The 26,454-nt window shown below is 46.7% G+C and overlaps 1 protein-coding gene across 8 annotated transcripts in view; it reads left to right on the top strand.

Annotated features, from left to right (window-relative positions):
* The window catches only part of GATA3 (GATA binding protein 3), a 76,062-nt gene that overhangs the window by 33,505 nt on the left and 16,103 nt on the right, over positions 1 to 26,454 (top strand). For 5 of the 8 annotated variants that reach the window (XM_077935335.1, XM_077935334.1, XM_077935336.1 and 2 more), the window contains exon 4: positions 18,720 to 18,865. In XM_077935335.1, the coding sequence (XP_077791461.1) occupies positions 18,720 to 18,865 (146 nt within the window). The remainder of the gene's footprint in view (positions 1 to 18,719; positions 18,866 to 26,454) is intronic. The other 3 variants (XM_077935337.1, XM_077935338.1, XM_077935341.1) reach the window with 1 other exon arrangement.

Below are 26,454 nucleotides of genomic sequence, written 5' to 3'. Positions count from 1 at the left end.
TGGAAGGGACCTTCAGGATCATCTAGTCCAACCCCCTGCAATGCAGGAGTCTTTTGCCCGACGTGGGGCTCGAACCCATGATGCCGAGATTAAGAGTCGCATGCTCTACAAACTGAGCTATCCATGTCATTGTGGTCCAGGGGAGGGCCATAGAGCACCTGCTTTGCTTGCAGAAGGCTCCAGGTTCAATCCCTGGCAGGTAGGGCTGGGAGCATCCCGCCTCCTTGAAATCCCTGGAGAACTGATCAGTGTAGAAGTTGGATGAACTGACGGTCTGATCCAGTATAAGACAGCTGCCTTTCTAGGGTTATTATGGGTAAGGGCCATAGTTCAGGGGTAGAGCATGCCGAAGGTCCCAGGTAAGGCTTGAGAGCCACTGCCATTCAGTGTAGATAACACTGAGGCAGCTTCTTATGCTCCTGTGTCCCATGGATGATGTTTCCAGGGCCTACTGACTGAGATCCTGGGGGAATTTCTAACCCACCCTCTTCTAGTCCTTAGGAGACCAGTGAGAAGGTGGGTGAAGGACCACAGGAGTTAGAACGGTCTGGTCTCCCTGTTGTGTTGTACTGAGTGTGCAGGGAAGGTGCAGACTGCATGTGATGGGTTGAGATGGCTCCCTTTTTTATCTTATTTTTTTTGCCCAGGGACCCACGCAGACACGGAGTGGCCTTGGCTGTGAGTCTCCAGAGCTGAACGCACTTGGGAAGTAGTACTATGGGAACCAGTGGGATTTTTTGCCAAGTGGAAGGGTTTAAGATCAGGGTGCTTTGGAGGCTGCAAATGAGGGTGTGTGTGTGTTGGCTTCCCATTGGCTATTGTTGTAGACTACCCAGGTATTTTGCTTGCTCCACTGGGTCTTCTTAGGTCCTTGGTGATGGACAAGAAAGATGGTCTTCTTCTTCTTCCTCTCCTCCTCCTCCTCCTCCTCCTCCTCCTCCTCCTCCTCCTCCTCCTCCTCTCTGCCTAGGGAAGGCCTGTAGCTCCATGGTAGAGCATCCAGGTTGCATGTGAAGGGTTCCAGGTTCGAATTCTTAGCATCATCTCCAGGTAGGGCTAGGAATGTCCCCTATGCAAGACCCTACCAAGCCACTGCCACTCAGTGTGGACCATACTGTGCTAGATGGACTCAAGGCGACTTCCTCTGTTTCTGTGCAGAAGGCTGTTAAGATATATGGAACTGCCTTATTATTACATATTATATCACTGGTCCATCTAGCCACCAAACTGCCCACAGAGCAGGCTGAAGGTAGGTTTAGATCTGCAGAGCCAGCTCCAAGTTTGAGTGGGGGTTCATCCTATATCGGTGGGCTTGCTTCAGTCTGGTGGCGGCGGCAGCAGCAGCAAACAGCTCTGTCTGGGAGCCACGGCTGAAGTTTCCCACAATGCCTCTGATGTAGCAATAGCTTCTTCTTTTTTGATGATGTTAGGAAAGGGTCTTAGCTCAGTAGCAGAGTGGTTACCTTGCACGAAGGAGGTTCAGTCCTAGGCATCTCCAGGTAGGGCTTGGAGGGACAATTGTCTGAAATCCTGGAGAGATAGTCAGTGCTAGTCAGTGTGGAAAATAAAATAATAGAACTGTAGAGTTGGAAGGGTCCATGAGGACCATCTAGTCCAACCCCCTGCAATGCAGGAATCTTTTTGCCCAATGTGAGACTCGAACCCACAACCCTGAGATTAAAAATTTCATGCTCTACCGACTGAGCTATCCCAGGAGGAGGACAAATACTGAGCTAGATGAACCAATGGTCTGACTCTGTACAGGGCACCTTCCTGTGTCCCTATGTTCTTTCCCTCTGTGTCTGAAAAAGCAGGTAGGCCTGTGCAAAGGGCCTTGGCAGATACCTGCATGAAAGGACTGTGAGCTAAGTCTGGGGACTGCAAACAGATCCCAAGCTCAGAATGAGCTCCGGGGCACCCAATTCCTTAAATTTAAGTGTGTGTCTTTGCACTTGCCTCTGATTCATGGGCCTTGGCACTCTAGCGTAAAAAACAAAGTAGGTCTCTCAGGTCTTCCCACTCTCAAAATCTCCAGTCCTGCTCCTTGAGATATTTTCACCTTAGAGGGCAGCAGGGCTGAATCTTGTTGAGGTCGCCAACATCCTCCTTAGTTGGGATTCCTGTGTTTTGAACGCGCAGGCACTTAGCAGCTGAAACTTTTCTGGGCAATGAGCTAGGGAAGAAGCATCTTCTGTTCAAAAAAGTATCTGCCACGTCACCTGATTGCTAAAAGCGCAGGAGCTCTTTCAGAAAAGAAGGTGGCAACCCTAGGCATGCAGAGTCTGGACTGCGCCTTCTGCAAGACTTTGGAAAAAGCTTGTAGTATGGAATCCTACTTATTATTTTTTAAAGGCCTAGCTCTTTTCCGCCTTCGTTGCAAAAGTTCCCAAACAACCCGAAAGCCAGACATAACATTGTTGTGTTGCAGAGAGCTGGGTTGAGTTTGGATCTCTGGCTGGGTGGAGGTGAAGGTCCAGAGATGGGAAAGGAAGGAGGCCCAGGCGAGATGGTGATGGAGAGGATCAGGAGAGGTGTCCTGCCTTCTTGGTTTCTGCTGTTGTTCTAGCTTTGTTGTGACTTTCTGGTGCTGTGCCTAACGCGGACCAGGAAAAGGAACCAAAGAGGAAACTGCAAGCAGGTGACAGACACCTTTCTGGTTGCGGATCAGACAGACTCAGATAGAGCAGTTGGCTTCAAATGATTGCCTTATCATTGCCGGGTCTCTCTAACCGCCATCCCTCCTATCCTCCGACATCAAAGAGCCCAGGGCTGCTTCTCTTCTGGGGCAATCTGAGAACAAACGCTGACCACATTTTGCATTCTCTAGTGCTTCAGTTATCGTGCACTTTGTCTGAGTAGTGCATACAATAACCTTGGAAGGTGGGGCCATTGCTTATTGATTTACAGAAAACATTTCTGTGCCGCGGTCTCACGAAATACGAAACATAAAGCACTGTTAAAAATAAGAACAGGCAAACCCAGCAAATTGTGTCCACCAGAGAAGCCAAAATAAAAATTAAAAAATGGGATGAGTGTAGGCATTAGGCATCAGTTTTAACTTTTATTCAGGGGGAAAAAAACCCCAAAGGAATGACTGCCTGTCTCTTGCTTTAGGGTAGTTCAGGATTAGGGTGAGATTTGAATGGGGGACTTGCTCACAGACCCAGGTGGGCGGCTGTTCCTAAGATAATATACCTGAGACAGCTTGGATGCACATTAAGCACCAAATCAATGCCAAGGCTTTTCATGGTAGTCCGCTGCAATAAGGGGGGAGTGGAGGGGATTCTCATTAATTACATTTGGACCCCACTTTTCTCTGCGAAGCTCAAGTTCTCAAACCTCCCCAATTATATTCTCACAGCTGCCCTGTGAGGTAGGTTGGGCTGAGTGATAAGGAGTGCTTCGGGGGTCACCCAGAGAACTTCATGAGGATTTAAACCTGGTTTCTCCCCCCCAGTCCTAATCTGACTCACACTCTAAATCAGGAATTCTGTTGAGAGTCACACTCCCTGGATCAGAATCTGTCGGGGGCTACATGGCTGTGGTAGGCTGGGAACCTCCTCTCTCTCTCTCTCTCTCTCTCTCTCTCTCTCTCTCTCTCTCTCCTGCCACCCCCTTCTCTATTTCTCTCCCGTCCCTTCTGCCACACTCTTTTCTTCATAATTCACTCCCACTTAAAACTAGGCTGTGTTTTCTTAGGCTACAGACTGCCCATTCCACGCTAACTACTACACCACACTGTCTCTCAGAGGAAGCGTGAGATGAGTTTCCCATATCCGGCAGCTTCCTAGATCCAGGCTTTTTGAAAGAGACAGGATTGTTTCCCAGAATGCACACGGGGAGCCCTACCGCATCATTCCCGTCCTACTTGTACTCTACCAAATTATTCCCATTTTACAGAGGAAGAACTGAGGCAGAGCAAGCAAGGGAGCCAGGGGTGTGGCAGTGGCGAAGCCATCGTGATTGGAATGTTTGCATTTTGGCCTCATGGCAGTCTGTGTGGACGCGGCGTCTGCTGGCGGTTAGGCGACCTCCTGGCATTTCATTGGCATGTGGAATCTGCCAGAGGTGATGAGTTGTGGTTCAGACTTCTGCTTTTCCTGAGTTTCCTGCCTGCGTGTTTAACAGCAGTCTGAAGCGCAGAGGCGCAAAGGAGATGAAGCGTTTGTCGGCCTGGCGAGTGGTGGTGAAAATCGCAAGCTCCATGGGCTAAAACCTTTGTGCGTCAGCTTGCACAATGGAGTCTGCTCCATTAGAGCAGACCAGACACTGCTCTCGGTCTGCTTTCACTTTTTTGCCTCCTTCGCTGCAGCCAGTTTGGGGGAGGATGACATTGACCATCAGATTCCTCCTCCTTTGTCTCCATGTTGCCTTTGCAAAACTCAGTGAACAGGAGGATGGGGACCAAAGTACAGTGGTATCTCTAGTTGCGAATGGGATCCGTTCCGGAGGCCCATTCGCAACGTGAAAAGCCCGCAACCTGAAGCACCATATCTGCACAGGTGCATGGTGCGATTTGGCGCCTGTGTGCATGCACGAAGCGTGATTTAGCGCTACTGCACATGCGCGAGTGGCAAAACCCAGAAGTAACCCTTTCCGGTACTTCTGGGTTGCCGTGGGACGCAACCTGAAAAAACGTAACACGAAGCAAACGTAACATGAGGTATGCCTGTAGAATCAGTTGGTTCTGCCACTCACTGGCTCTGGTTTTAACTAGCACAGGGCCTCCTTGTCTTCTGCTTCACGAATCCTGATGGGATTTGGCCTCCACTGGGGCCAAAGAAAGAAGATGCCTAGATGTCTGGGTAGCTATGCACCCTACTTTACAGAGAACAATCCTCCATTAGAAGTCAGACCTCGTTTGGAGTGAGTCCTCTGTTTCGGAAGGGCTGTCCCGTTGGTTATAGAGGGGGCAGCAGGAACTGCCCATCAGCAGTTAGTACTAGGACTGGGCGATATCTGGTTTTCCACATTGTGACATATCTAAACATTGTGATATACCGATGTATCATGATGGCATAAATAAAGATTGAGCTAAGTAGTGGCATTGGCTGGCTTCACGGTTTTCCTCACATTGTGATTTTTGCATAGTGCGCAGACACACACATCGTAATTCGAGATATGCAGCCAGCTCAAAAATTAAGAAACTGATATTACAGGATCCTGGATAGCTCAGTAGGTTAGAGTGTGGTGTTGATAATGGGACAGCTGCATATTCCTGCATTTTGGTCTAGTTGATCCTCAGGGTCATCCCCCCTACCAACCCTGTGATTCTGTGATATGGACGTCAAACTGGTTTTGCACAATATATCGATCTATCACCCAGCCCTAGTTAGTACCTGGACAGGAGACAGATTACCTGATCTGTGGTTCCATTCTTACCCAACTATCGTGAGACGCATTGTGGTTCGATGACGAGTACACTTGTTGTTTGTTAATGAGCGTCTGCATATATGCAAATCTGTGTCCTGATTTGTCCCCTGTTTTCAGTGATGCGTTTCCTCTCCCCCCCCCCCCCCCGGCAACGTGAGTGACTCCATCTTAGCAGGCTTTTGTTGTCTGGAATGCTGTGGAATGGCGGTATCCTGAAATGAGGAGCACATATTATATTCAGGGGTTGGGATGGGTTTACTTGTCTGCGGTTGGCAAGCCTTGAAAATGAGAGGTTCCTCTAAGAATATTCTGGATGTTCCAAGTGCTGAAACCTCAGTAGGCCGGTTCTGTTGTTGGTCAGGTGTGAGGGATTATAGAGTTTGGGTGGAGAGGGTCCCCAGCATTTTCACATAGGGCTTGGAAGAGTTTGTGCTCTAGAACCCTGGAGAGCCACTGCTGACCTGTGTAGACAATACTGTGCTAGATGAGCCTAATGGTCTTGGTTCCTTGGCCATCCCCCTCTGTTGGAGTTCAGAGCTGTGTGCAACACCCCATCACCAACGTCACCTGCTACGATACTGTTGCCACTGTTGAAATAAGACACTACTGCCTCTCCACTCTGCTTATGTATATTGGGAGGTGGTGGGCAAAATTGTTCTCAGCCTCAGGCGGCAAAATGTGTTGGGCTGAACCCAGTTTGTTCTTTGGAGCTGCATGGCATGGTCTGATTTTTACTCTCAAGGAAACGGGCATCCGTGCATTTGTTTCGACACCTCTGTGTGCGCTAGGAAACCTCAATGCAAGGACAACCCTCCTCTCTTTATGCACCCAGTACTTTTCCATTTCTGAAAAGTAGCTCTGTAGCACTCTGCAGACAGCAGTGGGGAGTTCTGCTGGAGATAGCCAGGGAATCTACACTTCTGTCCCTTAAGTGCAGAACTGTACATTTGCCCCAAACAAATTCCAGGAGGTCCTCTAACCTGCAACAGAGGCTGCATCCACACAGACTGCCATGAGGCCAAAATGCAAACATTCCAACCACGATGGCTTTGCTACCGCCACACCCGTGGCTCCCTTGCTTGCTCTGCCTCAGTTCTTCCTCTGTAAAATGGGGATAATTTGGTAGAGTACAAGTAGGACGGGAATGATGCAGTAGGGTAGCCAGTGTGCATTCTGGGAAATGACACTGCCTCTTTCAAAAGCCCTGGATACAGGGAGCTACTGCAGCTTGGCTCACCTGTCCCCTCCTCTGAGAGACAGTGTGGTGTAATGGCTCGCATGGTGTGGACAGTCTGTAAGCCTGAGGAAACTCAGCCTAGTTTCACGTGTGAGGGAAAGAGGCAGAAAGGAGAGAGATAGAAACTGAGTAGGGGGTGGCAGGAGAAGGGAAGAATGAAGGGGTGGCGGGGGGGGGGAGAGAGAGGTGGTAGGAGAGAGAGATGGTGCCACTGCTATTCAGCCCCTGACAGATTCTGATCCAGGGAGTGTGGCCCTCAACAAAAGAACAATTCTGCACTGCTGAATTAAGAAAGTAAGTCAGACTAGGACTGGGGGGACGACTGGGTCTAAGTGACAGCCCTTAAGATATTTGAAGATGGCTCTCAGTCTCCACTTTGCCAGGCTAACCGCACACAGCTCCTTTAAGTGTTCCTCGTAAGGTTTAGTTTCCAGACCCTTGATCATCTTGGTTGCCCTCATCTGCACACGTTCCAGCTTGTCAACATCCTTCTGTAATTGTGGTGCCCAGAATTGGACACAGTATTCCAAGTGTGGTCTGACCAAGGCAGAATAGAGTGGGACTATTACGTCCCTTGATCTGGACACTATACTTCTGTTGAGGCAGCCTAGAATAGTGTTAGCTTTTTTTTGCTGCTGCATCACACTGTTGACTCATGTTAAGCTTGTGGTCCACTAAGACCCCTAGATCCTTTTCACATGTACTGCTAGTAAGCCAGGTGTCCCCATCCTATATTTGTGTATCTGGTCCTTCTTGCCTAAGTGCAGAACCATACCTTTGTCCCTATTGAAATTCATTTTGTTAGCTTGTGCCAAGTTCTAAGGGCCTAACCTTGGATTAGAGGGATGGTTTTCTGATTAGAGGATGGTGTCTCCAGCAAAGTTGAACTCCTTTATCTGGCTTGAGAAATCAGGTGTGGTTTTATGAATGGTTTCTTGGGCAGAAAGTAAACAACTGAGGGGCTTGGGGATTCCGGGTTCAGTGGCCACCTGGCTAAGTAACTGCAGCAGTGATCCTTCAGAACCCAGCTTCCCAAAATTTAACCTGGGCATAGCTGCTGTTTGTGGAAAGACATACCTTCGTTGAACAGGTAGATTAGTCTGTCTGGGAATGATGGTTTACCCAATTGAAAGCACCCACGAATTGACTCATTTGGCTGAATGAGTCCTTTGCAGACAGGGGCACGTTTGTCATAAGAGGAAATTGAATCACCTGCTAATATTCATAAGCGCTGTTATAACTGGGTGGAGGGCAGGATTGCATCAAAGAAGAGGCAGATCTAGGCTGGATCTAAGGAGGTTGCTTTGCTTCTGTTTATCTAGGTCAAATAAGAGATCAATGTAATAATTAAAACAGGATTGTCGAACATGCAGTTCGGTTTCACTTGGAAGCAAGCCTGCCTTACCAGCTTCCTCGCCCAGAATTTATGTCTGCGCCTTTAATTTCTCCAGGATGCTCAGATGGGAAGCATTCATCTACCTTCTTGCCCATGTTTTCCCAGGCTGAGAGAGCACAGTCTTCCTCATCCTTGCAGGGCTTCCCAAACTTGTGCTTCCCCAGCTGTTTTTGGACTACAGTTCCCATCATCCCTGACCACTGGTCCTGCTAGCTAGGGATGATGGGAGTTGTAGTCCAAAAACAGCTGGAGACTCAAGTTTGGGAAACACTGGTTAAGAACATAAGATGAGCCTTCTGGATCAGACCAATGGTTCCTCTAGTTCAGGATCCTGTACTCACAGTGGCCGACCAGATGCCTTTGGGAAACCAGCAAGTTGTACACAATAGCAGCTGGAACTGGAGTTGGTGGTTCTTAGGTAGGGTGCTGTCAACTGAAAAAACAAAAACTGGCCCTAATCCTGGGTCTTCAAGAGCAACTTCAACTTATTCCTGCATTGCAGGGGGTTGGACTAGATGATCCGTGGGGTCCCTTCCAACTCTACGATTTTATCGTTCTGCAAACTTGCTCTGTCTGCATTCTCAGCATGCTGTAAAAAGCTGGTTTCTCTGGAGATAAAGCTTTAATTAAAAAAAAGGGGATGGCTGGCCAGCCTGTTCTTAGGGGAAGGAGGGAGCAAGGTGGATATCCAGATTTATTCATTGGGGGATATTAATTAGGAATTTTATTTACTTGATTACATTTATCCCCCCTCCCCATTTTTATCCTCACGACAACCCTGTGAGGCAGGTTGGATCGAGAAAAAGGAACTGGCCCCAAGTCACACAGTGAGCTTTGTGGCTGAGTGGGGATTTGACCCGGGTTTCTCCGGGCTGAGCCTGACCCTCTGATCACACCGGGGGTTATTCGCACATTACATTCAACACGTGCACAATCTGCGATCCCGCTGTCAAGGTGTATACTCGCGTAGCTGTTCACACGTAACACCCAACACCTGTGCAGTATGTGTGCCTGTTTACACAATATACAAATCAAGGGGCGTACAGCCCTTCGCACAAACACTTGTACCTATGTAAAGATACCTTGTTGTTGTTTAGTCGTTTAGTCGTGTCCGACTCTTTGTGACCCCCTGGACCAGAGCACGCCAGGCACTCCTGTCTTCCACTGCCTCCCTCAGTCTGGTCAAACTCATGCTGGTAGCTTCGAGGACACTGTCCAGCCATCTCGTCCTCTGTCGTCCCCTTCTCCTTGTGCCCTCAATCTTTCCCAAAATCAGGGTCTTTTCCAGGGAGTCTTCTCTTCTCATGAGGTGGCCAAAGTACTGGAGCCTCAGCTTCAGGATCTGTCCTTCCAGTGAGCACTCAGGGCTGATTTCCTTCAGAATGGAGAGGTTTGATCTTCTTGCAGTCCATGGGACTCCTCCAGCACCATAGTTCAAAAGCATCAATTCTTTTACCTGTATTCAATAAGGAGTCTCTTATTTGCAAGAGTAGATGGAAAGGAAAAACAGCAGCTGCATGCTTGGGAAGAGGAAGGATGCGTTTTACCTTATGCTTTGATAAATCGTCGGTGGGAAGAGAGCTAAGGGGTCTTTCAGGAGAAAGATGAGCAGTGGCTGTGTACGCATGTAACTATGGTGTTATTTCCCCCCGATTTGGATTGAAGTTGGCTTGGAAAAAGGAAAGAAGCTACTTCTGCACGCATCCCATAGTTAAACTATGGAACTCTCTCCCCAAGGGGGAAATGATGGCCACCAACTTGATGGCTTGAAAGGAGGATTAGACAAATTAGGAGAGGGCTCTTGATGGCTACTAGCCAGGATGACTATGTCTCCTTTGTTGGAGGCAGCACTGATTCCAAGTTCCGGTTGCTGGAAACCACAGGAGGAGAGAGAGCTCTTGTGCTCTGATCCTGCATCTGGTTGGCCACTAACAGGATGCTGGATTAGATGGGCCATTGGCCTGATCCAGCAGCTTTTTCTTCTTATATTCTTAAAATGCAGTATCTCATAAGAAACAACAGGATAGGCACAGAGCAGACCTGGACATTGGCTGACGTCACGTGTTCACTGCTTCCCAAACCAGTCATGAGAGTGCATTGGATGCGGAGTTAAATAGCCCATGCAAGTCAAGAGCCACATCTGAATCTTACCGTGCTGGTCTTATGTACTTAGGCTTTATGCTGGCTTGGATTTTAAAGCTTTATTGTGGGTTTTTAACTGTATGATCATTGCTTTCGCTTCCTTTGTACGCTATGCCACTTGGAGGACTTGTTTACGAGCCATTGAAGAAACAGAAATAAGTCCCCATTTTGTGGGCTGTCCAAATCATAGCTGTCAACTTTTCCCTTTTCTTGCGAGGAATCCTATTTGGAATAAGGGGATTTCCCTTAAAAAAAGGGAAAGGTTGACAGCTATGGTCCACATTGCTGCAGGGCAGAGAGACATGGTCAGGAATGAAGGAAGGCACCTCTAATCCTGACCTTCTGTTCCAGTGATTAATGAAATTTAATTATTACAATCTGACCTCTCCAAGAGCACTTTGATGGGCTGTGGGTGATGTTTTGGAAAGTAAAGGAAAGAACTGGGTTAATCTGAGTAGATGTTGGATCAGCCCCATAAATCTTTCAGTTTGACAAAGTAACATTTCGTCCGGCCATCCTCCATAACACGATCGCAAAGGGGGCAGTGGGGGGCAGTGGCTAGTGAATCTGAATGGGATGGAGGTGTCCCGGGTTCAGATCTATGCACTCAGCCATAAACCTCCCTAGGAGACTTTGGGCTTGCCGCTGTCTTGCAACATTACTAGCTTCGCAGGGTTGTTGTGCGAGGGTGGTGAATCCTGCCTCGAAGGAAAGGCAGATTTTAAATGAAATAACTCCTAGGACCCGGAATAAGTGCACACAGAAGATGTAATAACTTTTGGTGTGGCTGCCAAACACATCTGAGCCATACAAGGAGTGCAATAAACAGCTACATTGCTGTATCACTGGTTAGCCCAGGCCTCCCCAGCTGGTGACTTCCAGATGTTTTGGACCACTAATTTAATTTAATTAATTTTGGGGGGGAATATTTATATCCTACCCTTTGCACAAGCCGCAAGACGGTTTAAAACAAAATAAGATGCGATACAGAGAATCCCTAAAACAATGCAGTCCTTTTTAACACCACCATAGCTCATAAGAAATCATTAAATAGCAATTACCATTAGAAGAAGCTGAGCAATCCATTTGTCTAGTCATCTCTCTCCTTCCCCAAAAACCTGCTGGAAAAGGTGCAGGGGCTGAAAATCATAGAGAGGGGGGTCAGAGGTGCCTCAATAGAGAGTCCTACATGTTAGGAGCCACCACCGAAAAGGCCCTTCTCATATCAGCCCCAGCTTGTATGGCCCAACGGTCAGGAATGATGGGAATTGTAGTCTAAATCACTTGGAAAGTACCAGGCTGAGGAAGGCTGGGTTTGTCCTTCCACAAGCAAGGCAAAATGGGAGTCTTTGATGATGAGCAGCTGGCTTTGCTTGCGGACGTATTATTTGCTATATTTTGCTGTAGCAAGAGTGCTGCAGGCCTGGCCTTCTTTGAAGAGGTCCTGAAAGAGAATGGGGGAAAATAAAGAAAAATGAGTTTGGATGAAGGATAGAAAGAGAGTTGGCTATAGCCACAATGTTTTTCTTCTGTGGTGGAAGAGACATGCGCTGAACAGAGAATGAGCCTTCCTACTTCAAGGACAAATTGCAAGTCGAATTTGAGCATGCTGTTTATGGATCTGCCCTGCAAATCCTATATATAGGCGAGCGACTTCACAAACTACATAATTAGCTTTCTGAATTTGCTGGCGCAGGATGTGTCGATGGCTAGAAGCTTAAATGGCTTTGAAAAATGAGAGAAAGAGAGAGAGATTCACAGAGGAAATGGAACCTCCTTGGATATTGGCCGTAATCTCCGAAGGGGGATCCTCCATAGATTGTGGCAGAATATTTACAAATTGATGCCGGAGATAAACACCAGTGCCTTCATTTCTTGCTGATATGCTTCTGTTTGTTTGGAAATGGTCCAGCTAGATGGAGCACATTCTAGCTTTCCATTTCAAGGTATCATTTTCCGCATGTATCTCTCTCCGCTGCAAGTTGTCTTCACAGCATTGCGGAGAGCCATTTCTTAACTCTGCACCGGCGCAAAGTCCACCATCCAGAATATTTGGGGATTAGCCCTGCATGCTCAGTTTTTGCCTTGCCCTTCCCTCGACAGCCGCCCTCTCCGCCCAAGGCTGTTGAGAAAACCGCTTTGACATTTGGAGTGGTTTCAGATGGCGGCGTACAGCTTGAGAGGAACACACGTAACTACAACATAACAATGTAGTCGTCACCGGTAAATAAAAGATTAAAAGAGATGCAGCCAAATGGAACAATTTCCATGTACAGTACATCACGACAAGATCTGAAATGCAGATATAGAAACCCAACATCAACAACCCACTGCCCAACAATAAATGAAGATACTCACAGGAAGGTGATGGACATTCAATGAAGGGACCTTCATGAGAGGCAGGGTAGAGATGCTTCCTCAGGGTGTGAGGCTGAGGGAAGATGGGGAAATTCCCAGGTGATTGCTGGGAGGGTTCACTCTTCTGTGTGTGGAATAAGGATTAAGATATACAGTGGTACCTCGGGTTAAGAACTTAATTCGTTCTGGAGGTTCTGAGGTACCACTTTAGCTAATGGGGCCTCCTGCTGCTGCCGTGCTGCTGCACGATTTCTGTTCTCATCCTGAAGCAAAGTTCTTAACTTGAGGTACTATTTCTGGGTTAGCGGAGTCTGTAACCTAAAGCATTTGTAACCCGAGGTACCACTGTAATTGTGATAGAGGGCTTGGTATTATATACACACATACAGTTGGACCTTGGTTCTCGAACGCCTTGCAACTCAAATGTTTTGGCTCCCAAACACCACAGTTAGCAAACGTTTTTGGAAAGCCGAACGTTCGACGCAGCTTCCGATTGAGTACAGGAAGCTCCTATAGCCAATCGGAAGCTGCGCCTTAGTTTGTGAACGTTTTCAGAAGTCGAATGGACTTCTGGAATGGATTTACTTGTGGGCCTCCTGAAAGCATCTAATTGGCTACTGCAGGGAAGAAAATGCTGGATGAGGCAAGCCTTTGGTCTGATCCAGCTCTTCTCATGTTCTGCAGTTCATCAGACGTATGATTGTCAAGTGCTGCAGATTCAAAACTGATAGACGGTGTTGACCAGTGTTTATTTCATTTCTTTTTAAAAAAAGTTCTAGGGGCTTAGATCTTTTAATCTCTTTCTTTGTTTGCTATGGACAGTTTATTTCAGGAGTTTGCTTGCAGTTACTGAATATTGCACACACTCAAATAATATTTCACCTATTCTGAAATCTTCGCATTTTGATTTCTCATATTGCAAGACTCAGCAGTGACATTTAAAATTGCTCTAGTGCAAGTCAGACACTGTTGTAGATTCTGTCTACCAGCCTAGGAACTTCCATCCCTAGTTGCAATCCTAAGCACCGTTGAATAGTGTGGGATTTACTTCTGAGTAAACATGCATAGCATTGTGCTGCAATTCATAGAATAATAGAATTATAAAGGGATCCCAAGGGTCATCTAGTCCACCCCATACAATGTAGGAATGTCAGTCAAAGCATCCATGACAGAAGGCCATCCAACCTCCAAGGAAGAAGAGTCCACAACCTTCTGAGGGAGTCTGTTCCACTGTTGAGCAGCTCTTACTGCCAGAAAGTTCTTCTAGAGCAGTGGTTCTCAAACTTGGGTCCCCAGCTGTTTTGGGACTACAACTCCCATAATCCCTAGCTCACAGGACCAGTGGTCAGGGATGATGGGAGTTGTAGGCCAAAAACATCTGGGGACCCAAGGTTGAGAAAGGCTGTTCTAGAGGTTTAGCCAGAATCTCCTTTCTTGTAACTTGAATCCATTGGTTCGGGTCCTATCCTTCAGAGCAGCAGAATACAAGCATCCTCCATCCTCCATTTGACAATCCTTTATATATTTGAGGAAGGCTATTATGTCTCCTCTCAGTCTCCTCTTTGCCAGGCTGAACATACCCAATTCCCTCAACTGTTCCTCATAAGGCTTGGTTTCCAGACCCTTGAACATCTTGGTTGCCCTCCTCTGCACATGTTCCAGCTTGTCAACATCCTTCTTCAATTGTGGCACCCAAAACTGGGCACAGTTTCCCAGGTGTGGTCAGCCCAAGGCAGAATAAAGTGGGACTATTACTTCCCTTGATCTGGACACTATATTTCTGTTGATGCAGCTTAGAATAGCATTAGCATCAGTCCAGGTAGTTGCGTCTAGGATAATTTGGTTTAAAAGTCCCTTACTCCTTGGCCCATTCAAAAAGTGACGGCTATTTACGTGCCATTTATTATAACATTTACACTAACTTCTTCCTAAATGTATGTTAAAACTTCATTCACAACAGGAAGATGTTTAATGCTGGCATACGTTAACCTGCGTTGACCTGGGTATTTTCACATGCTCCCATCAGTCTACAATGCAAATGTAAAACCTGCCTTATTAGGATGTATACAATCTTCTGTGTTCTGCTGTGCATTAACACCAAGAATGCATGCAAAGTTTTAAAATCTTGCTCATGAAAACTGCATAAGCCTTATTGGACTCTAGCTTTGATATTGGCAGCTGAGGGTTGTTGTGTTTTTTGGGGGACACATTTTAGTTTGTTTACCTGCAGGGAAGCAGAGCTCTTGCATGATTCGATCTAGCAACTCAGGGTTTTGTAGGGAGAGGAGGTTAAGCAGCCTGGCTTTTTTTCAACAAACCAGTGAAATGATGAGATCTTGGTGAAGGTGATGGGGTGGTGATGGGGGACAGATCTGCCTCACTTGACAATACGGAAAGTGAAACAGATCAGAGAAAACAAAAGCTACCAGGAAGCAAATAAGACCCAATTCTTACCATCAGTTGAGAAAATGGTGCCATCTGTGTTGAGCTGGCAGCACCTTCATTATGCAATGTTCTTCTTTGGCGGAACCACAGCCTGAACATAAACGCTCCAAGTGTCCCTATTTTCCAGGGACAGTCCCAGATTTACAGAAGCTGGTTTCTGATTTGATGCCAGAATGTTCCGCTTTCCCTTAGGATGCCCCTATTTTCGTCCGAGAAATGTTGGAGGGTATGGACTAGGAGGTCCTTATGTTCATCAGAGAGGTGTTGGAGGAGACATCTCTACAGTGGTACCTTGGCTTTAGAACAGCTTAGTTTATGAACAACTTGAAAATAGAACGCTGCAAACCTGGAAGTAGGTGTTCGGTTTGTGAACTTTGCCTTGGAAGCGGAACATGTTCCGTTTCCTGTTGAGTTCTGTTTGTAAATTGAGTACCCCACTGCTAATCAGAGGCTTCCCTTTGAGTCTGTTGGTTGTTGAGTCCCAAGCACCCACGCAACACACAGATGATACTTGGAGCTTTTGTTTTTGCTATTTTTTTGCGTGGCTTTTTCTCTTTTTTTACTGTGACTTGTTCTTCGTTTTATGGGACTAACTTGTGACTGTGGCTTGTGACTTCGTTTTTGTGACTGTGTGGAACCCAGTTCAGCTACTGATTGATTGATTGATTGTGGAAATGGATAAAAAACCCCCATCCAAACTATGACTATCATCAGGGCATGTAAGGAAAAAAAATAATTTTAATTTTTACCATCTACAATACTGTCTTATTTATTTTATAGTACAGTATATTGATTATTGCTTTCATTTTATGGATCAATGATCTTCTCGTTAGACAATAAAATTCATGTTAGATTGCTGTTCTAGGGGTTGTTTTTAAAAGTCTGGAATGGATTAATCCATTTTGCTTTACTTTCTATGGGAAGCACGCCTTGGTTTTGGAATGCTTTGGTTTTGGAACAGCCTTCCAAAACGGATTAAGTTTGAGAACCAAGGTACCACTGTATTTTCATCTGAGAAATGTTGGAGGGTATGGGAACAAGTTTAAGAAAAGTGACCTGCCTTATCTGGATAGACTTCTGAATCCCAGAGCTGAGCAAACATTCTTGGGATTTACAGAGTGCATCATCCCTGACCAGTGACAATGCTGGCTGCTGATAGGACAACCTCTGGAGAGCCATAGGTTCTCTTTCCCATATCTATCTCCAGATTTTGGATAGAATTGTGATTAAAATACAGAGCACACTTCGATTTGGAAAAGGAAGTGCAGTTATGCTCAAATGGTCTCTGTTTACAGGAGGAGGCTGTTTCCTGGCACCTGCCCTTAGGAAATAATTGTTCTTTATTTTGTCACTTCTGCATTTGAGGGGGATACCTTTGCTGGTGTGAGTTGTTACCATCTGTCAGTCTTCAAGGCTAAACCTTCTCCCCTAGTTACTAGCACACCAGTCTCTGAGCATGCGGTGATGATGTGCTGATGATGTGCAGTCGGAACATAGGAATGCTGCCTTCTCCTGAGTCAGACCATTGATCCATGTAGCTCAGTGTCATTGACACTGACTGACAGCAATTCTCACATACCCTCTGACATTTCTGCAATGGAAATGGGGATGTCCTATTCAGCAGCAACAACAACACTCCGCCCATCTGACTGGGTTGCCCAAACCACTCTGGGCAGCTTCTTACATAACAAAAACTAAACATTAAAAAACTTCCCTGTACAGGGCTGCCTTCGTATGTCTTCTAAAGGTTGTATAGTTATTTATTTCATTGGCTTGGGGGTTGCATAACTCCATCCCCTCCAACATTTCTCTGATGAAAATAGGGACGTCCTAAGGAAAAGCGGGACATTCTGGGATCAAATCAGAAACTGGCTTCTGTAAATCCGGGACTGACCCTGGAAACTAAGGACACTTGGTGGGGGTCTGGAATTTCAGGTGCTGTTTTGTCCCAGCCTTACCTGGAAACGCCTGGGATTGAACCCAACACTTTCTACATGCAAGACTGCTGAGCTACGGGGCCATTCTCCTAGGGCTGTAATAAGCATTTTGTTGCTCTAGTGACTGTGCATCTAAATCCATGCACCCAAACACTAAAGCAGCATGCATTGCACAGTCCGTCATTTGCTCCCTGCAGCTACTAAGATATGTATATTTTGAACTACTGACAACATCTTGTGGGAGACAATTACCCCATGCATATTAATGGCAACGGCATCTCTGAGCACTGATCGTTATGTAGTCAAATTGCCACCACCTGTGTGCAAGAGGGATATATCAGCAGGTTCAAGGGAATCCCAAGGTTTTCAGAAGCCCTTAAAAAAAACCACAACCTTAAGGAGAAACTTTTCCCCAAACAACTCATTGAAAGCCAAGCATCCTCAGAGGTCACAGATTTGCTGAGTGTCTGTGGGATGAAGTGGGGAATGCAACAAGATATTCTGGAAAAGGGGCTGGCAGGCACATTGAGCAAGAATGCTCCATGACGCAACGTTTTGGTCACATCCAAATCATATCCAAAGAACCCAGGCAACTGGATTCACAAAGCTACAACCCCCAGAACCCTAAATAAACAACATTTCCCAGGATTCTTTGGGGGGAAAGCCATGTGTTTTAAATCTGCTTTAAATTTATGGTGTGGATGTGAGCTTCATTGCAGGTCCAGCTTACATGATTTTCTATTATATTTTGAACCTAAAAGAAAGCCCACCCCCTTAGCTGTTAAATTATAGTGGAGTGAGTGAATACAACGTTCAGAAGACCAAGTGGAAGGTTTGATAGTAGTCTTGGGTATATTTTTCAGTTATTTCTTCGCATATAAAGTGTTGATAACGTGCACAATGTACTACTGAACCAAAATGGCTCCACCCCTAATGTAAATCAGGGTTTTTGAACTTGGGTCTCTAGCTTCTTTTGGACCACAATTCCCACAATCCCTGACCACTGGTCCTGCTAGATTTTTTTTTAATGGGGCAGCAAGCATAATGGTTTAATTGCACCTAGCTTTTCCAGACGCGCCTGTCTTTTGACCAGGGAGGGTTGGAAGTTAGGAAGGAGAGAAATTTGGTTCACGCCAGATTTTAATGTGAATCTACCCGATTCACATTTTCTGAAACAGTGTGCGAACCGGAAACTCGGCTTCCCTTCGAAATTTGCGCTTCCCTGAATGTTGCGATGTGGTTCTCCACCCATATGACTTGTACAAAAACCTGAATAGTAGGGGAATGTAGGCTGAAAGTGCATGCGTTAGGGAGAATAACAATAGGAAACGCATTCTGTTAGGGGGAATCTCTTGCAAAACTGTGTCTTCTTGGCAAAATTTTATACAGAAAGAATATGAAATGTTCCAGGAGAAATTTGCACTGAAATGCTGATGAATTTTCACGGGAACTTTAAAAAAAATTCACAAACGGCTGCAGGAATATGGGGAACAAGAATTTAAGGTTGGCGAAATGAGAGAGTGAAGTTTAGAGATTCACCTAGCCCTGGTTGAAAAATGTTACAGGAGAAATTTGCACTGAAATGCTGATGATTTTTCACGGGAACTTTAAAAAAAATTCACAAACGGCTGCGGGAATATGGGGAACAAGAATTTAAGGTTGGCGAAATGAGAGAGTGAAGTTTAGAGATTCACCTAGCCCTAGTTTGGAAGGGGAAGCTGAACTAGGTGGAGCAATTGCTAAGACCTCTTTTGATTCTCCCCACCCCCGCCTGTTGATTTTCTTGTGCCCTTGCTGTCCATCAATGAACTGTGTCCCCTCTTGTTTCCAGAAGGCAGGGAGTGTGTAAACTGTGGCGCTACCTCGACCCCCCTATGGAGGAGAGATGGTACGGGGCATTATCTGTGTAACGCCTGTGGACTGTATCATAAAATGAATGGGCAGAACCGCCCCCTGATAAAGCCAAAGAGAAGGCTGGTAAGTGACTTGACTCTCAAAAACTGCACTAACTTCTTATTTTTCTTTTTCTTCTCCCTCCCTGTCATGTTGTGTTTTTGAATTTCCTCAGCCCAAGATGGAGAACTTTCTGGAGGGAGTAGATTTGGGCACCCCCGCCCAAAGTCTTATCTGTCTGTACAGAAGAGGGTTTTTGAGAGAGCCCAACCCCCCTTTTTCACTATGCCTGCCAAGTTATGTACCATTTCTATGTCTCTCTATATATCTCTTTTATTTTTTTATTTTAAAAAAGAATCGAGTAAGGGGTGGTGATTTTTTTCCGGCGGTTTCAAGAGGGGAGGGCTGAAGAAAGTGGGAGCTTGGGGGGGGGGCTGGGAGCATGCGGCAGGCATGAAAAAAGAATCCATTTCATTGTAAAAAAAAAGGGAATGTTTTGAAACTAGTTTTTCTCCAAAGTTGAAAGCGTCCTGGATTTAAAAGCAGTGCATCCGTTTCCCATTCATGACGCAGTTTCTGGAACTCCAAAAGGACTAGTGTCTTTGGGACTACATTTTTTGTTTTAAATGCCACAGGATGGTATAAGGTGTTCTCCATAGTCAAAGCAGACCCATCAAAATTAATACCGTCTGTCATTTTGCCCAGGCTATCCATAAAATTGGACCCTATTATTTCCGAATTCATGTTTTGACCTTCTCCGTTTCAGTTGGTCACCTAGTTCATGGTCTTGAGCACATGATGCGCACAATTGTGGAAACGCATCTTGGCCACTTGGAATGGCTTCACACTCTAGACCTGCTGTGAGTGGGTTGTGTGCAGCTATGACCGATTGTGCTTTTAGCAGGAAGTTACTCAACCTCTTTGGAGCGGTGTTCAGTTATGGTGCTTATGTGCAAACCCAGACACAACCGTGCCGAAATTCAACTTGACATGAGAGAAGAGCCAGTGCCCAGAGGGTTTTCCAGTTGTCCTATGTTATTTGCCCTTTGGAAACAACTGGAAAATTTCCAGACATTTTGGAACTGCGACTGCAGAACAGGCATGGCTAAGCTGTGGCTCTCCAAATGTTGTCAGACTTCAACTCCCATCAGCCTTTGCTAGCATGGCCAATGGCCAAGGATGATGGGAGCTGGAGTTCCACATCATCTGGACGGACACGGGTTTGCCACCCATGTATAAAAGTACAAATCGCAAGTGCTCTATGTGGGAATAGGCGCCGGGGATTGCACCAAGTCCACCTGATAAGGCAATGTGTTTGCATCCAGATGCCTTTGGGAAGCCTGTTACTAAGTCACGAAGGCTACCAAGTCACTTTGACTCCAGCATCTAGTTTTCAGAGGTATACTATCTCTTGAACATGGAGGTTCCATTTAGTTAGCTCACGACCGTTGGGAAACTTGTCCTTCTGACAGGTATTGATACCTGCCCTCCTTGACTATTAGAACCTCAAAATTCCTTATAGCCTTATTTCCAATATAAGAGTATAGCAATCGGCGTGGGAATCTTGTAAGAAGACGACAAAGCTGTGGCTCATCGAGAAACATGCATGTCCGAGGTGACCTCTAGTGTGGATGACTCACTCAGTGGTGAAAGTTGTGAATCCTTACTTCCTCGGTTAAATTAGAAGCATATGACGAGAGGCATGAGTTCAACCGGCAGGTTTTGAATCTCCATTGTTTTTGGTAATGGGCAGATTGGTTTGCCTTTGGAAGAGGCCCTGAACTGCAGGAGACTCAGAAGCTGGCTTAGTCAGTTGGCTTAGGGGTAGGGAGCCTGTGCCCCCCCCCCCCAGGATATTGCTGGACCTCCACCTCCCATCACCAGTTGATCCACATTCTGAGATCTGCTGAGGGTGTTCTTGTCCGCAGTCCCGCTAGCAAGTGTGTTCAGAGACGTGAGACAGGGCCTTCTTCGTGGTGGTGCCCTGACTTTGGAATTCCCTCCTGCTAGGGGTGTGCTGCTGAGATGGCATTCTAGCTTTGAGGAATTGGTTAATCTGTCTTGGAGATCTAGAGCGTCGTGTTATGCTGTTTTTATTTGTATTTTAAGGATTGCATGTTTTAATATACTTGGAAACTGCTTTGGGCCTTTTCAGCGAAAAGCAGTCTACAGGTTTTAGAAATGAAACAAGCATACTTCCCGAGGCCCCAGAGGTTTTCTCCATCTTGGATAGATGCTAATGACAGTCCTTGTTTCTTGCTTTGCCGAATTGAAAAGGAATGTGTTTGTGAACAGTTTTAACCTTTGACAAGTGTTGTGCACGCGTTGGTAGTGATAGTTCTGTCCAGTACTTTTCCCCTGGAAGGACGCATACCCCTAAACATTTTGCGAATCTAAGTTTGGCCTCATTGAGGGGCAGTATTTCAATATGAGTAGGAAAATGAGAGTACCCCTAAATATTTTTTTTAAAGAAAAACAGCACTGGTTCTGTCTGTGGTGTTTGACCTGTGATGACCCATTCACACATGCCTAAATCTTTGATTTATGCTGCTGGTGATCCAGGGTCCAAGTCCTCTTCCAACTCTATGATTCTATGATTCCACCTGAAGGAGCAACAGCCATTTGGACTCTGCAATAGTCATCTGAGGCCCTTAGTCATGTGCCTCCTCCGTGAGAGGCCCAGAGAGTGGCAACACGAGAACAGGGCCTTCTCTGCAGTGGCTCCCCATTTGTGGAATGCTCTCCCCAGGGAGGCTCATGTGGCACCACCATTACACATCTTTAGGCGCCAGGCAAAAACATTCCTCTTCTGCCAGGCCTTTGGCTAATTAATCTACAGCCTACTAAGTTGTGTGTGTGTGGGGTTATTGTCTTTTGTTTGTTACTGGGTTATATAATTTTGTGTTCTTATATTGTAAACTACCCTGTGATCCTTGGATGCAGGACGGTATAGAAAATTTAATAATAATAATAATAATAATAATAATAATAATAATAATAATTAATACCTAGATTTGCCCCCCATTCACAGACGGGCTATCAGTAATTAATAGCCATTGACACCAAAGGGGAATTGCTTCGTGAGGGTTCAGAACTGTGTCAGGATCAGTTAGGGTTGCCATATTTTGAGGAGTAAAAAAAGAGGACATATTTGCCGACTTCTGCTTTTAACCATGGATAGCTATGACGACTCTCATTTTACATACCCATGAAAAAGAGGATGTGTCCTGGAAAAAGAGGACATATGGCAACCCCCGTGGGCTTCCCACAGGCATTTGTGTGGCCACCGTGAGAATAGGATGCTGGACTAGATGGGCTCTTCTTGTGATTTTACGAGAGCGCAGAGCCAAAGAGGGAGCTCAGGTAAGGAGAACGGGCATCTTCCTATCTCTGATACTTACCTTCTTCCAGCTTCTTCTCCCACCTATGTTTCTGCTTGGAAGGAGAAAGATATTGGGGAGACCTTATCTCCCACCTGGCGGAGCGGGACCAGGAGAAGCAGCTTAGGGGAGGAACGTGAATTCAAAACTAGTCCACGGGGAAAGGGTTAAGCAGCCCCCTCCCCTGCCAGTGCTGCAGTCGCGAATGGAAACCAACCCCCCCCTTGGCTGCTTTCGATTAGAAAAGAAAGGGGGAGGGAATGCGAGGAAATTTACCCATGACTGCGTGTACCGTGTCGTTTGGCCCTAAGGAAATAGGACATTTGTTTGTTTCTACATCTGTTTCTCTAAACGCTTTGGATGACTTACAATGCTGTTCCGATAGAAAAAGGGTTTTCGTGCGCGCGAAATATTACGGGGTTGGGGGGCAGAGAGGGGAAACTGAGCGACTCCGGAGTGGGGTGAAACGTGTCTCAGTGCAGTCTGCATGCAATGTCACTCTGGCCTTCCACTTCCCCCAGTGTAGGGTCCTTTTCAGTTGCGGCTGGGCTACACAAGGGTGTGTGGGGAGGGTCCAGCACCCCCTGCGATGGCACCCTATATTGTAGTCTGTTTGCCACCCAGAATGAGAAAGGGTTCACTGGCTTGAGACTCCTTCTATAGCTATGGGGAGCAAACGGCCCTAGCTCAGTGATAGAGTGTCTGCTTTGCACGCAGAAGGCCACAGGCTTGATCCCAGGCAGGGCTGGGAATGTCTCCTGCCTCAAGCTGCCCGGAGACCTACTGCCAGCCAGTGTTGACAATACAGAGCTAAAGGGTGCACCATGGCTCAGCGGTGGAGCTTTATGCTTTGTGTGCTGAAGGTCCCGGGTTCAAATCCTGACACCCCTGGGTTAGAATGATGGAGTGGTTTTGGGAAGATTAGGTAAACAGACTGATGCCTGCAGTCCTGGAGATGCACTGCCGGTTAAAGAAGACCAGGATTGAGGAACAGGTTTTTGATTCGAGGGCCACATTCTCTGCTTGGTAACCTCTCAAGGGCCACATGCCCATAGTGGGTGGGGCTATGCATGTCAATGTTGTGTGTGTACCTCAGGCTTCTTCCCAAAGAATCCTGGGAGTTGTAGTTCATTATGGGTAGCTCCATGAGGGGTAAAATGCAGTTTCCAGTTCCCTGGAAGAAGATACAGGGTTATAAATACTAGGACTAGCCGCCTGAGAAACAGTTTCTGTCCAAATGCAATTTTGGTTTTAAACGCAGTGTAGGGAGTCTCTAGGGACGCGGGTGGCACTGTGGGTTAAACCACAGAGCCTAGGACTTGCCGATCAGAAGGTCGGCGGTTCGAATCCCCGCGACAGGGTGAGCTCCCGTTGCTCGGTCCCTGCTCCTGCCAACCTAGCAGTTCGAAAGCACATCAAAGTGCAAGTAGATAAATAGGTACCCCTCTGGCGGGAAGGTAAACGGTGTTTCTGTGCACTGCTCTGGTTCACCAGAAGCGGCTTAGTCATGCTGGCTACATGACCCGGAAGCTGTACGCCGGCTCCCTTGGCCAATAAAGCGAGATGAGCGCCGCAACCCCAGAGTCGTCTGTGACTGGACCTAACGGTCAGGGGTCCCTTTACCTTTAAGGAGTCTCTATGGGAGTATATTGTATTTTAAAAATGGCGTCTCAGTGTTCTTAGGGTCTAACCAGGTTGGGATAGCTGGGATAGCAGGCTTGTTGGTTTTGAATGTCTTATGTAGTTTTTTTCTTTCTTCCTTTCAATCTCGTTGTTCTGTATGGGACAATGACAATAAAGATTATTGTATCTATCTTTTGGGGAACTGTGCTTTAAATGCATTCTGTTTGTGGAGCCTGAGAGCAGAAGAATCTGCAGCTGGCATTTTTGACCTGTTCCAAGACCCAGCCCAGGGGCCTTCTTCCCTCGAGTGCCCACACAAATTTCAGATGAACTTTCCGCCTGCGAAAGCCAGACACCTGGGGAAGACCAACTCACCACTACTGGTGAGAATAAAAGTGGTTTTTCGCTTTCCCCCCCTCTTCAGAGAAAGAGGTTTAAATTTCCTGGCCCTCCCCCGTTTCCTTTTTACATGAATCACGAACAAAACTCAAGGTGCCACCTTGATCTTTTTCTGGCTGTTTCCTTTAATAGTGTCATAGAATTGTCAAGTTGGAAGGGGGTCCGTAGGGTCATCTAGTCCAACCCCCCTCAATGTGGGAATCACAGCTAAAGAATCCTTGAAAAGGGAAGCCACTGCCCTCCTTAACCAAGGAGGATAATCTTTTTCTTTCCTTTGCTGGGAAAAGCAAAACACCTTCAAAGAACTGTTTTCGAGAGAGGTCTTCCAATTTGGTGCATCCCCTCCCCCTCAAATACCTCCCTTCCTTTTAACTTTCTAAACATAAATTCAGTGGACAAAAGCTAAACTCTTAAGAAATATCTGTGGATTGGAGATTAAACATGATAAATAGTTGTCCTTCTTTCTTCCCTCCTCCCCAGTCTTTACCATTACAACAAGGATGGGGTTGGCACACATCTCCCTGGTCTCAGCCAGCATGGCCAATGGCGCTGGATGATGGGATTTGTAGTCCAGGAACACTGGGAGAGCCGCATCTTCCCAACCCTTACACTCGAGAAAAAATTGGACATATCAGAAGCAGCTGGGATTTATTTCTTTATGAAAGAAAATGCACCTGCTTAGCTATGAGGATTTGCATAGGATGGGCACACAGGGAACTGCCTTACGCTCCCTTATGTTTCTTTTCTCCTGCTCCAGAGGGTACAGTGTCAGATTTACGTATAAGCTAAACAAGCTATAGCTTAGGGCCCCACCCTTAATATAAGGTAAAGGTAAAGGTACCCCTGCCCGTACGGGCCAGTCTTGACAGACTCTAGGGTTGTGCGCCCATCTCAGTCAAGAGGCCGGGAGCCAGCGCTGTGCGGAGACACTTACGGGTCACGTGGCCAGCGTGACAAAGCTGCATCTGGCGAGCCAGCGCAGCACACGGAACGCCGTTTACCTTCCTGCTGGTAAGTGGTCCCTATTTATCTACTTGCACCCGAAGGTGCTTTCGAACTCCTAGGTTGGCAGGCGCTGGGACCGAACGACGGGAGCGCACCCCGCCGCGGGGATTCGAACCGCCGACCTTTCGATCGGCAAGTCCTAGGCGCTGAGGCTTTAACCCACAGCGCCACCCGCGCCCCATTAACCCTTAATATACTTCTTCTTAATTGTATTTCAGTTCAACAATTTATTACTTTGATAAAATACATATTTTCTTATGTGCCTTTCGAGACCACATAACACCGGTCTTGAAAGACCTACATTGACTCACAGTATGCTTCCAAGCACAATTCAAAGTGTTGGTGCTGACCTTTAAAGCCCTAAATGGCCTCAGCCCAGTATACCTAAAGGAGCGTCTCCACTCCCATCATCCAGCCTGGGCACTGAGGTCCAGTGCCGAGGGCCTTCTGGTGGTTCCCTCACTGCGAGAAGCGAAGTTACAGGGAACCAGGCAGAGGGCCTTCTTGGTAGTGGCCCCCACCCTGTGGAACACCCTCCCACCAGATGTCAAAGAGAAGAACAACTACCAAACTTTTAGAAGACATCTGAAGGCAGCCCTGTTTAGGGAAGCTTTTAATGTTTGATGTATTATTGTACTTTAATATTTGGTTGGAAGCCACCCAGAGTGGCTGGGAAAGCCCAGCCAGGTGGGCAGGGTATAAATAATAAATTACTATTATTATATGAACAATAAAAAAGGATGGCAATAAAAAGAAGTTGTTGATGGCATGGATGCCACTAGCGGTACCCACCCAGACTTTGGTTCCGTACACAACAGGCATTTTGAACACAGTTCCCTCCTTCCAAAGACACCTGGGAGCTATAGTTTGCAACTGAATCTCTGCAAGAGGGAAACTGCAGTTCCCAAGGTTCTCTGTTAAGGGTGCTTATATTGTGTGTGCGTCTGAGGATATGGCATACAACCAAAGCCTCATGCCAACCTGCCTTGAGTGCTACCAAGGCTGGAAGGCCTCTGAGATTCAGGAGGAGCTAAGGGTAGCGCCTCGTTCGTCTGAGGGCAGCGCCCAGTGAAATATGCCTGAGGGCTCGAGGCAGAGCCTGACGAAGAGGAGGCAGGGCTAATAGCTACCGTTCTCATGCCAAGCAGGAAAATCAACCTGTTCCCTTGGTGCTGTCCCACTTCCTTGAGATGTAAGCCTCTCCCCTAGAGCTCCTGAGTCCAAATAACAGCCGCAAACCTCTTCGGGAAAGAACGATAGCCCTGC

The sequence above is a fragment of the Podarcis muralis genome, chromosome 10 (genome assembly GCF_964188315.1).
Source record: "Podarcis muralis chromosome 10, rPodMur119.hap1.1, whole genome shotgun sequence".
Classification (NCBI taxonomy): domain Eukaryota; kingdom Metazoa; phylum Chordata; class Lepidosauria; order Squamata; family Lacertidae; genus Podarcis; species Podarcis muralis.
Note: the sequence above shows the minus strand (reverse complement) of the source record. Positions and strands in the feature narration are given on the sequence as shown.